The 13,345-nt window shown below is 41.5% G+C and overlaps 1 protein-coding gene across 2 annotated transcripts in view; it reads right to left on the bottom strand.

The window, feature by feature from the left end:
• Positions 1-550: 550 nt before the first annotated feature.
• The window catches only part of SLC1A2 (solute carrier family 1 member 2), a 120,874-nt gene continuing 108,079 nt past the window's right edge, over positions 551-13,345 (bottom strand). For both annotated transcript variants that reach the window (XM_036428466.2, XM_036428467.2), the window contains exons 10-11: positions 11,125-11,356; positions 551-6,939 (exon numbers count right to left, since the gene is read on the bottom strand). In XM_036428466.2, coding sequence (XP_036284359.1) covers positions 6,868-6,939; positions 11,125-11,356 — 304 coding nt within the window. In that variant the 3' untranslated portion in view covers positions 551-6,867. The remainder of the gene's footprint in view (positions 6,940-11,124; positions 11,357-13,345) is intronic.

Consider the following 13,345-nt stretch of genomic DNA (forward strand, 5'->3'; position numbering starts at 1 on the left):
AAAGTACAATTAGAATGCTTAGCTGGCAAGACAAGGCCTGGTGTCAAAAATAAGAAACCAGCACCATCTCTTGAGTTACGAAGACTAATTGTTAAGATGCAGAGCCTAACCAGCTAAGTTAGGATGTAAGGGATCGCTTGTTCTTTATGGTTCCTCTGTTCATTGCATCGCAAAGGACTGGGTCCTTACATTTTTAAAATGTGGCTGTATGCTCAGGAAACAAACTGATAGCTCTAAATTGCTGTAGAAACTTCTTGTGCAATTGGTTATAATTGGTTATAATTCTACATATGTGGCTATATAGAAAATACCATAAGAAAATATCTTTCTGCAAAATTACAGATACTAAATAGAGGAATTCAGTCCGCACTGAGTTCTGTATGATATATGAAGAATAGATACAAACCTAGAACACTATTAAAGGCTAAATCAACATTAAACATATAATATTCAGCACTATAAATACACGTTCTCCTGCTCTTTATAAATAATAGCAAAGAAGCCCGGGGATTTGTTAAAAAAAAAAAAAAAAAAAAAAAAAAAAAAAAAAAAAAAAAAGAATGTAAGGTTGGGCGGGAGGAATCTGAGAGTGTGGGGTGCAATACTGATCAGAGGGCAATCTGTTGGCCCTGGTAACATAGATTCTTCTCAGGAAGCCAAAATATATCTGCTGGCAGCAAGGTCAAATGAGATTCACAGTTTGCCAGCTCTCTCCTCAAGCTGTAGAAAACAAATAGAAAAACAACATACAAAAATCCTCACAAAAGTAGGTGTTTTTTTAAATATACAAATCTCTATAGTGACCAGATTATCTGGTCTGTGCTATGCAACATGGAGATACAATGCTGAGGTTCACCAGGGGAAGGAGAATGGGTGTGTGGAAGGATCTGGATGCTGAAGGGTGAGCTTCTGGCAAGGGATAGAATGCTCCCGGAGCACCAGGCAACCAGAGGGCCAGCTTTCTGATCATACATCTCAGGGAACTCCCTCCCTGGGGAGAAACCTGAGACTCGCTAGACCAACTTCCTTGGCTAGTGTGAGCATTTCTCTCCTACCAAAGGCAACAGGCTATTCGAGGCAGGCTAAGTGGTTGCCATGAGAAGAAACGGAGCCCAGAAGGAGTGAGGCTCTGACTGCACATCCTGTCTCAATGGGGGATGATGACAAGGGCAGCAGTAGGCTATTATGTTCCAACACTCACCCAGGACCTGGGGTGTCCCCAGAGGCGGTGGGGACTTGTTGCTACTCATGCTCTGGGTCCAGTGCTGACTCTGCAAAGCAGTGGAGTCTGATCCAGCAGAAGGTTTTATTCTCAGCACAGAAGGGCCCCATATAACAAGCAGAAGGACTTTTAAAAATATCTAAATGGATACTTGGTCTGCAGGTAGGAAGGTGGAGCAAGGCTGGACATAGTGGAAAAATGATAGGTCATTATTCAGAATATTATTTAGAAAGACTGAAATAAGAATGTGGGGCTTCTCTTACTTTTCCATAGATGCATATTTGGGTCAATTAAGAAATAGTCTTTCTTGCTGCTCTTGCATCAGGTCTTCTGCACTAAGAATTAAAAAGCAAACTCAATCCTTTTATTCCTGGTTTTACATCTGGTTTCCCCCAAATCTAAAGAGTGGAAGTCTGCCCTGGTGGTAAAGGTGCTCACAACACAATAAATACTAAACCCATTCCACGGCTAGCTAAAGTTTGGACAAAAAGCAAGGATGCAAGCAGTAGCCCATTGCAGCAGGAGCAAAAAGTGCAACAAGGCTGTTCAAAGGTCATGTCAGCATGCACCCTGCAGACAGACCATGCTGTCTAGCAATCCCAGAAACTCCTCGGGCACTGAAGAGGGGTGATAGCCAGCACAACTCCATTCTTGTTGGACAGAGCTTCTCTACCTGCGATGTGATGCAAACCAAGAGGAGAAATGGAAAATGAACTCCCTCAAATGGCCCTGTATCTCTCTGCAGAGAAAGGTCTTGCCCAGGCTCACCTTGCATGGGTGTGCACGTCCGCCTACAGGAGGAGAGAGAAGGTGTTTACAGACAGAGGCTGTTATTGTGCAAGTCTTGCACCAAATTTCATAAGACTGTTCAGGTTGATTTGCCAAAGGCTCCTGCATGTGACTAGGACTGTCTGGAGAGAACTGTGCTTTGGGTGTTAGAAGTGGGCCCTGTTGCTACAGCAGGAATGATGCAAGAGCTTGAGTGAGGCTATAGACATGTCCAGTCCCCTCATGGTGACTCTGGCAGCATTTTCCCTGAGCTGAATCGCTACTTCAACTGGGACAGTGAGTGTAAGCAAAGAGCAGTTTTACAGAATTGTGTCTGTGTCTCAAAACACCACATGGTCGATTAACATGACCATCTTCCAAGCTTGTAATCACCAAATAAGGAGAGAGGCTTCCCCCAAAGGGGACGGGAATAATGCAAATTGATTAGAAATTATTGTGGGTCCCTCTGACTTAAAATATAAAATCATATTTTATAGTAGGAAACTTCTTAGGAAAGAAATATTAGAGCAGAGATCATAATATCATGGATTCTTAAGGCTGAGAGGGGGTTTTAATAATTTAATCCAACCCCTTCTCTTTACATATGGGAAGGAATGAGGCTTGGGCATTAAGTGACTTGAGTAAGTTATACAGCTGACAACTGGCAGTGTAAGTCACATGTTTCCTCTACCCATCTCTGTTACTATCTGAATTAGCTGTGTTATGCTGTACAATCAGATACTATTCAATTAAGATTACATCATCTTATTCTAACGCCAACCCTTGGTTGTTTACAATTGTCCCTTATGCAGTAATAATGATAGGTGGAATAAGAAGAAAGGAGGAGAAAGAGTAAAGAATTGTTTTTTTTTAGGGGGAAAATCATAGGCAGCTTTGAATTCACTCCATTCAAGAACAGCCTGCCGATAATGTCACCTGCTGGGCTTGGCACTCAGTAGCCTTTCTTCTAGATTTTAGCCAGAAGTTACCACAGACACAGAGACCACTAATCTCCTCTGACAACTAGAATTGCAAAACTCTCACTTCAGAATTACTTCAGGCTCTTAGCTTAAACGTAATCTTCCTAGGTCTTACTCTTCTTATTCAAGGAACAAGTTATTGCAATAACTGAAAATTCCCATTTGGCCCTTTTTATTGGCTTGGAATGCGTTCAGTTGGAGAATAAGCAAAGCCGACAAGTGCATGGCCCCAAGAGTTTGAGAGCAGTGAAGTGGGAAGAGCTACTGCCTCCGCTGGGTGTAACTGCTGAGCACTTTTGCCATGGAACCAGGCAAGAGCTGCTGAGACTTGTCCAGCAAGAGTCTGAACTACAGGGAAGTCTCTCTGAGCATGTGCGTTCCTATTTGGGTTGACTGCTGCATTCATGGGAAAAGAAGCATTGACTCTGACAAAAGTGAAATATCGTACCATAACCTTTGCTGTTGAGAATGTAAGGAAGTGTGGCATTGCAAAAGCATGGCAGGGTTGGGTTTCCTTTTTGGGGACCCAGTAGATGAGTTACCCAACTCCGGAAGGGCTTCTTGACTTTCAACACACATGAAAATGACATACTTCTCCATGCACAACTGGAAAGGACCTGACACCCTCTAATCACTCAGTGGTGCGGTTCCTGGCATTGTCTATCAGGACTCTATCTCCCCGAGAACTGAATTTCCCCTAAGCCTTTCTCAGCTTCCAGCCTAAACCCAGGAGCTGGGCATCTTGGCATCCTTGCTTTAGGTTTCATAAACAACCAGTCTAACGAGTAGTTGGAGAACAGAAGTACATATCTTTTAGGAGACATGGTGACTTCCCCAGGAAATGAAACTATAGGCTATGTTCCCACACCTAATAGCAAGTAGGGAATTGAATCTGATAGCTACCTTGTTCAGATATCCTCCCTGATGTCCTGTATTGAGGATCTGTGTGACCAAGGTGATTGCCCTAAAGGTCTGATGCCCTTTGCATGGGATGCACAGCCTCAAAGACCTCACATAAAGCCTCACCTTGAGAGAGAAGCCATTTTTTTTCTCACTGATTGGATTGGATTGGATTCACCGAATTGTAAGTAGTTGATCTAATGATGATTCCTTTTGGGTCTACCAATGGGCAAAAATGAGATAGGGAAGGATCAAAGTCTGCTCAGTTTTCTCCTGAAACAATTCTGATTCCTAAAAAGAGTGAATGAGTCTGTGACAAAAACAACAACAAAATACAAAACAGACCTTATAGGATGTGGTGTATGCATCTGGCCTATCATATAAATATAACATTTATGCATCATCAAATATTAGTGGGTGATAAGCATTTATATCTGTGTTGGAGCTATTATATAAATCTATGTATATCACTGGCAGATCATACATATCCTATTTAGAAAAGGTTGTTAGAGGTATATTCTGGATCTATTTGTTCTGTTTATGGCACATATACTGGGCAAGGAAAACCCTAATGGGCACAGTATGAGAAGAATGAATGGGGCCTAAAAAAATCAAAGGACACAGTCATATGTCAGCTCTATCTACATCCTGGATTTATAGGCTTGTCTTGAATTTGAAAAAGTATTAATTTTTAATATAATTTGTTGAATCTAGATAAATATGATCCTACATGTATTTTCATGGAACTATTCTACTGCATAGAGTCTCAAACCAGAAATACCTGCTTTGTTAAACTGTGCACTTATACATTTATGATCTCACTGGGTAACGAGAAAACGCTGAAGACAAAGCAAACAGAGAACACATCTAGGCATCGCCTTGGGAAGATAATCCTGAGATTGCTCTATCCAGAAATATGTCAGCCAGTACATGTGTGCTAAGCTGGCCTTAAGTAGCAAAACCGCAAGCTCCTAGGTGCCTTGCCCATATCCTTCTCCTCACCATAAGTCCCACTTATAGACAACATTTATCAGTTTCACAGCTGCACCCAGGAACTATCCCCCTGACCCACAGTGTCTGCTGTAAGGGATACATTTCCCACAGCTGCATTTCAGCACATCCTGGGCCACCCTGCTCACTGTCCACCTATTGAACATGAAGACCAAGGCCATTTTTAAAGAGCAAAATCTGCTTAATACTGCGCAATAATGATCCTTATCCAAAAATAACAAGGGGCTAAGAGACAAAAATAATTGAAACCTCGGGTATTTTGGATGTCCCAAAGGTGTCTGATTTGGAAGAGAAAAGTCACAAGGACTAGGTAATAAAGGGGATGTGGTGTCCATAAGCATGCTCTCTTTAGAGAATTTAGACCCTATCACAATTCATCAACATCTCACCATCCATCTGCTGGCCTCAGAAGACCACCTGCCTCCCACATGTGAACCAAAGATCTACACACTCCTTCCAATGTGCTTTATTTCTCAGTGATTCATGTTCAAGTCCTCTGCAAACTCCCAAAGCCAGAAACTTTAGAAAAATACTGTGGGTTATTCACTAGGAAATGATAACAGAGATACTGACAAATGTAACCTACATAATCATTCAGGATTCATTGGGTGTCAACAGCATGCAAGGCACTGTGCTGCTCCTATTATATTATTCCCCCAAACTGCAACAGCCTTGAAAAGGTCCCACCTGTGTTGTTCCCATTTCATGATTCAAGGCTGCCTTGACTTGGCCATAGGAATGGCACCTTTTAAGGACTTTGCACACATGTTGTTTCCTGTTCTTTTCGACAGAGAAAACCGGGGAGGAAGGTTGGCTTTGCTTCCAATGTGTCCTGTAATTGGATTTATGTGCTTTGATATAATACAACAAAAGCTTTCTACATATTAGATAAATGACAGTTTTTTGTTTTTATCAAGAGATAGTATTAAAAGAGGCACAGGCAACACAACTGTCTTCCATGTGTAAGAAGAACAGAAAGGATTAGGCCTTCTGGTTTACTGAGAACATGACTGAAATAATTTAGAGATTAAAAAAAAAAAGTCTTGATAGAAATCCAAACGAGAATTTTATGGGTAAAACAAAGAAAGTGAAGCAGAGATCATATGATCTCACTTGATTTCATGCTGTCAAGATGAATGCAAACCAAAGGCCAACAGATTTGAATATTTGAATCTAATTAACACGTATGTTGACTGTGCTCTCTTCCTTTTGTCAATATATACAGCAGTTCTATGCAAATTACACTCTAACCCATTTAATATTATCACATTTAGAGCAAATGATGCCACATACTCTGAAGGTTCAATAATGCATGTCCACAGACTAGGTGGGACAGAGCAGAGGCTCACAGAGCTCCACAACCAGCTGCCTTCCACAGATCCACTCCCACAGCCATGCTCTCTGAAACACTGAGCTAAAAGAGCAGACAGAAGACAAATGGTCACAGTTCCCTAAGACAAGTACTTGCTTTTATCAACACACAGGCAAACCCTGCAAGACACGGAAGGAGAATTACTTCTAGAGGCTCCTAACAGACTCTCTTGTGCATAACAAGGTGAAGCATGGAGAATACTTGGAGAAGCAACACACGGTGTGTCTGCTCGTTACCCCGAGTCCCTGGAGTGTACCACACAGCTCGAGTCTCGTCCCCTGGGAAAAGAGCATCCATGGTCCTGCATCTTGAGAGAAAAGGGAAGCTGGCAAGGATGTGTCTTCAATTCAAACGGTTCCTCCAGCAGCATCCATTCCGACAGTAACACACGCGAGAACATTAGACGGTTACAAAGCATTATTTGGCAAAGACACAGCACCATGCCTATCACTGACTCACAACAGGTCCTCTAAGCCTTGGCTAAATAGATTAAGTAAACATAGAAATATAGGTGTGTTTTTTTTTTCTTTTTTTAAAGAAAGCTTGTTTATATCCTCTTTTACCATGAGATACACTGGGGAGTTTATTCAAGAATTTTGCTGAGAGTCACATCCTTATTTTTCACGTTTCCAAGGTTCTTCCTCAACACTGCCATCTGCTGACTTCCCGTTGGCTGCCAGAGTCACCTGAAAATAATCATCATCAACATGCAGCTTACAGGCCATGGACCAAAGAACCACCCCGTGGGTTACGTGGAGGAGCACCCAATCCGGCTTAGACCACATGACTTGGATATCGGTATTAAATAGTGTCCCTTCCAACCAGATTCTGAGCTGGTCTTGAGTCTCAACACTGATTTGTGAACATTAAAAAATACTTATTTGCCTTGGGGGCACTGATCGAGGGACTGGAGACACTAGGCGATTTGGGGGATCACTTCTACTATGCTTTTAGGGTTGTGGGGGTATCTAACTACTTATAGACCCATCACCCAGGAACGCAGTCCTTAAACCATAGTGCCCATGTGCTACTCCATACAACCACAGAGGAAAAAAAATCCAGAACTAGGCAGCTAGCTCTACTCATGCACGTGAAAGGTTCAGTTGCAAGAAGGCCAGGTGAATTTGACACATGTCCAATTTTAACACCAGAAGGCACGATGGTCTGGATAGCAAATAAGCTATGCGAGCTTTAAAAAATAAAAAATGAAAAGGGGGTATTAAATGAGCCTGAGGCCGTTTACTAATAAAATGCAATCAGCAGACTGTATTCTCTTCCCCTGGCTCTGAGCAAACTGAACCCTTCCACAGAACGGGAGGTTTTCCCCTCCACGTCTACATTTTTCCTAGCTTACCTTCCATCTGTCTGTCCTCAAGGTCATGTGCAAACTTAAACCCACGACTGATATTCCACATAATGGAGAGACTGGATTTATGGAAGCATTAGAACATGGAGACATGACAAACGCAGCAATGTTTGAAAGAAATCTGACCATCCTCCCCGCGTGGAAGCGAAACGCATGCGTCATGGACACACACAGCATGCTGGGAACAGAAAACCCAGTGCCCCGCACCAACCAAACGAGTGATAATAAAAAGGAGTCATTCTTCCAGTCCCCATGAGGCCCCCACATGCAAGCAGCCAAGACTGTCTCCCGTGCAGTTACTATGATTAAAATACAAAAGCTATTGCGTCACTTTCAAACTCTGCACAAGGCGAGTGTAAACAAGAGAGACCAAGGTGACGTAACGATGCTTGATGTGGTTAAAGTTTGACCAGAGCTGCAGCAAAGTGGCTTCCCCTTCAGTGAACGGTCAGGAGAGACTGCCGGGAAGGAGCAGTCTGCCTGGAGAAAGCTGCCCATTCGCCCTGATCTTGGATGTGCCTATTTGGCTTTCAGTGAGGAACCAGATCCGTAGCTGAGCAAAACTCTCAAACACGGTGTGGTGCCTTTGGAAATGGGGGTGGTCGGGGTCAGGGGAAGGCCCTGTTGTTGTTGTTGTTTTGATGCTGGGGCCTGGGTTTGAAAAGTAGCTGGGAAAGCAGCTTTTTGGCCATTTCCCTGTCTGGCTGGGTTAAAGCATTCTGCAACTCCACTCCCTCATCCATTGCACCCCTTCAGCTCCAAATACCCGAGTAACAGGAAAGCAAACACAGGGAGGGAACTGCCAGTGAGCATTGAATTCTCCCATCTCAGTTTTTAAAAGAGTGAGACGTAGGATCGACCAGAAGGAAATTCAAAGGCATGAATCAATGTGATTCAGATATTCTGGGAAAGTGTGCTGATTCATCTCCATAGATCTGGCTGCCTCCCACATCAGTGTCAACTCAGTTAGTTGGTCTAGAGAGCGAGGAGAGTCAATTTGCCTCACCTAGCAACACCAGAGGACCAACTAACCTTCACTGAGCTGAACCCAATCTCATCACTAAAAAATCCAAACTGCCGAAATAGCCATTAAAGCAATATGGCCCCTGCTTCCTTTCCATGATATGCTCAGGTTCACTACATGACCATCTAAATCTGCCAAGATCCATTTGGATATTTATAACATCATTCGCAGGCAATATAAAATTATCAACTTAAAAATTAACCTGCTAGATTTTTTTGTGGATGAACTGCTGGCAGTATTGGAATAAATGCTCATATATGATTAAAAAAAAATTATCCTGCTACATTTGGTCATTTAATTAACTCACCCCTAATGCCTTGGCAGTGACAAACCAAATGATTTCTTGGGCCTTGTATAGTCCACAGGCTGGACATTCCCCATCCCTAATCTAAATGCTAATTCAACAACAAATTTGCAGGTGGTTGGCTGGTTTATGGAGACTGAGTCACTATCTCTATGGAATTGTCCAGCAAAAAGAGTTTACCTGAATTAAAGTATAGGCCAAGATGCTAAAAGGCTATATTCAACAAATATTTCTAGAGCGCCTACTGCAAGCTTGGCACTGCTTTAGGTGCTAGAACACAGTACTGACATATGGGGACACAGTTCCTCTCCTCATGGGCTTACGTCCGACTGACAGAGACAATTGACCTACATCTCCTTTTAGAACTTGAATTGTTTTGCTTAAAAAAAAAATGAAGCAAAATTTTCCTGATGTACTTGATATTCTTTAAGGGGAAAAAATATATAGGAAGTCTGAAATCTAAGGATATCTCCATGCCTACATACCTTCTTCAATACATATCCTATACAATATTGCTAAGTCTCTTATAATGCCCCAATAAAGGTCACAGCATAGACAGTTAACCACTAGGAGTCTTCTTATACATAATTGAAAAATTAGGAAATATCTGATTTCATTTTTTTCCATGCTACTATGTTTCCTTGTATGTAATTTGAGATCAAAACTTAACCACCACTTCAAAATCGTACATTCATTTTCCTGTTCTCCCATGCCTAATTCAAGGCTTTGCAGATAATGGCCACTCGATAAACACTTGATGAATGTGATAAAAATATATATGGTCATAGGAATGAGATGGGGTTGCTCAACTAAACCTTACAAGGCACACAATAAATACTTATTGAATATAATGGAGCATAAAGCCATTCCTTGGGAATGTTGATCCTTGTTGACCCAAACCAACATTTTAATGGGAAATAATCCAGCACATTTATTTAGACATATGAAATACTAATTTTTTAGGAAAATGGAGTATATTCTTTAGATACATCTGAATTACTAATAATTTAAGTCGTTTTCTAGGAGTCAATTAATTTATGCAATTGCCTCCTGGTGGGTGGGGTCCCTAATTTGTATCAGAACCCTGGTTCACCCACATATGGACCTGATATAGAAAGGAGGAGCAAAAGGCTATGGCTGGTCCATTAGACTTCTGGACCTATATTGCAGCCCAGTAGAGAGGGTTACTTCTGTGTCATCCTAAGTGGTCTGGCAGAAACCATCATGTATATTTAGAATGATCCAAAAGTAACACATAAAGAAATCAACTATTAAATGAGATCTCGCCAACAGGAATAAAAAAGGTATCAGAAAAACTTGTCGGGTTCAAATTTTCCTCAAATACTACGTGGAACCATTTTAGCAACCAAATCCCCAGAGTTGACTCTGCTCACCTGCCTGGGTTTCTCCAAGTTTGCTTCACTCTGGTCATGACACTGCCTTTGACAATGTCAAGTTAGTTACAATGAAGACTAGAAAGAGCCTATCGAGCTTGAAGACTTAGCGCCCAACGGCTTAGGAGAGTCCAGAACATCCTTGCTTCAGGAAAGAGGGTGCTGCCAGGCAGTGTGTGAAATGTAGTGGTTTTTGGAAGACATCTATGGATGATCATCCGGAAGGATAGTTATCCTTTACTTGAAAAATTCCCCACACTTGGAGCAAAGTGACTGCCAGGTCACAACTCAGATTCCCACCAAAATAATTAACTGAAAGCAGCTGCACAGTTATGTGGGCACGCTTTTGACCAATACATGATTCAAAGCAGGGAGGAAAACTTGTGCTATATAAATACCCAAATGACTCTGGGTATTTCACTTGGTGCTTCACTTGAGGAATAGAAAAGTTGAAAGCCAGCAAAACCCCAGAGACCACAAATCCTTGGGCAAAATATTCAAGAAAAACAATCAAATTTGGTTGGGTGTGTGAATCAGAATGAGAGTTTGTACATCATGTAGACGAGAGAAGCAACTGATTGGCTCTTTCACTGTTAGACCTGTTGATTTCCAGCCATGTTAGACACAAAGTTAGATGATCTGGGACTCACAGAAGCTTGGGTTACATGATTCTTTAGAAAAATAAATGTGACAATAATACATGCAGGGCTTTGGTGTTCATTTTAAGAAATCAAGCATGCACTATCATATACAGGTCTCGATATCCATGAATGGGAAAGGTACCTTGCACTCATCTACTATGACAGAGTTGTGTGCAGCATAGACACATTGGTTAGAGTTGCTTTCCCTATGGTTCTTCATGTCGTCATAAATGGACTGAGTCTTGGTCATTTCAATGTCTTCATGCGCTCGGTGCTGGGAGTCAATGGTATCCAGCTCAGATTTGGAGAGGTGATAGACAATCCCAGCTCCAAAAGAGTCACCCACAACATTGACGGATGTTCTCATCCTGTCCCTGGAGACAAAGAACAGAAAAAGTTTAGTGAGGAAGAGTTGAGAAGTCAAGGTCTGGAACCAGAGACCTAGGGTTGAGTTCAGGCTTTACCTTTCCCTCTGCTTGGTCTCAAGCAAGTTGCTTAATCTGAATTTCCCTGTTTATCAGGGAAGATAACAGTCATACTTCTCTCATAATATTGTGTGAAAATTAAACAAGAAAATGTACATAAAACATTTAGAAAATTGTCTGATGAAAGGTAAGCACCCAATAAACAATAGCAAAGAAAAAGGAGAAGGAGGAAGAAAAGGAAGGAAGGAATAATTAGAGGGGGGGAAAAACTTGTCTAGATTTCAGAATTAGTGTCCAGGCTCCAGATACTTCTAGCTATATCCAGTTGTCGTCTGTCTGTCTTTCTTTCTTTCTTTCTTTCTTCTTTCTTTCTTTCTTTCTTTCTTTCCTCACCCAAAGATATTTTCCCACTGATTTTTGAGAGAGTGGAAAAGAAAGGGAAAGACAGACAGAAACATCAATGTGAGAGAAACACATCAATTGGTTGTCTCCTACACTCACCGGACCAGGGCCCAGGCTGGGGAGGAGCCTGCAACCAAGGTAAGTGCTTTTGACTGGAATCAAACCTGGGATTCTTTGGTCTGCAGGCTGACACTATCCACTGAACCAAACTGGCTAGGGCTACACCCAGTATTCTTGATTTAAATTGTTCATAAAAGACTCCACTTCAAAGATTACTTCTACTTATTTTATTTATGAATTCTACAGAAAAGAATAACAACCCACAGATTTCAATAATAGAAAATTCATGCTTTTGAAAGGATTGGAACTAATACTGCCTTTCCCCTGCACCCCAGGGTAACACACACATATACACAGACACAACTGTTGGACAAGAAACTCAGCTATGATTTTCTTCCTGACCAATATGTGTAGTGATTATGCATCCTGGAAAAACCAAATTGCTTTATCTTGTTCTCTTTATTAACCTAAAATAATTAAATCTTTCCAAGTGCCGCTTGAACAAGAACCTGTTAAGAAAAAACCTTCCTCAAATCTTGTTTTTCAAGTTCTGATTAAAAAAAAAAAAAATAGGATGGTTGATAACTCTCTCTTTTAGAAGATCAGCAACCGGAAAACTAATTAAGTTCTTAAGAGTAAGCTGTGTTCTCTCATCCATAAGTTCAAATGTTGATGAGACACTCAAAATCCTATAGAGAAGAAAGTTGGAAAACCACACACACACACACACACACACACACACACACACACACAGGAAAAGGAAGGAAGGAAGGAAAGAAGGAAGGAAGGAAGGAAGGAAGGAAGGAAGGAAGGAAGGAAGGAAGGAAGGAAGGAAGGAAGGAAGGAAGGATGATTTTCAGTAGAGATTGTGGTGAGACATCTTAGTCCAGGTCAGGGAAAAAGCTGGTATTTGAATCCACGTCAGAATCCTTCCAGATTCCCTGCTTTTCCTTAACTACTATCATGTATTTTTTTCTTCCTCATATCCTTATATTGGGGCTTCTTATCAATCTCTACAAGTGCCTGATTTTGTGAATGACTCCATGTTTATTCGTTTTCAGGGGGAGATAGTAGCTGGGACAATGAGCTACAGAGAAGAGGAAAATAATACATGTGAAATCTAGGCGGTAAAAGTACTCAGGAGCATTCAGGATGGCTAATGAATGCAGTGAGAGGCAAAAAGTAAGAACTGACTAAATCATGTAAGGCTTTATCAGCCCAGTGTGGGAGTTATGACTTTATCCCAAGGATAATGAGAATCCATTGAAGAGAAAGATCACCCATGTTCTATTCTGAAGAATGGACTGATGAAGGACAAGAAAGAACAAAGTCCACTTAATGAAGAGGTGGTGAACCTGAAAAACATGACTCTGAAAGAGATTTAGGAGACAGAATTATAGGATTTGAGAATTTATTGGTTACAGAGAATAAAAAAAAGTCAAGGATTCCCTCAGGGTTCTAGTTTGGGCAGCCAGT

The sequence above is a fragment of the Pipistrellus kuhlii genome, unplaced genomic scaffold (genome assembly GCF_014108245.1).
Source record: "Pipistrellus kuhlii isolate mPipKuh1 unplaced genomic scaffold, mPipKuh1.p scaffold_m20_p_9, whole genome shotgun sequence".
NCBI classification, from domain to species: Eukaryota; Metazoa; Chordata; class Mammalia; order Chiroptera; family Vespertilionidae; genus Pipistrellus; species Pipistrellus kuhlii.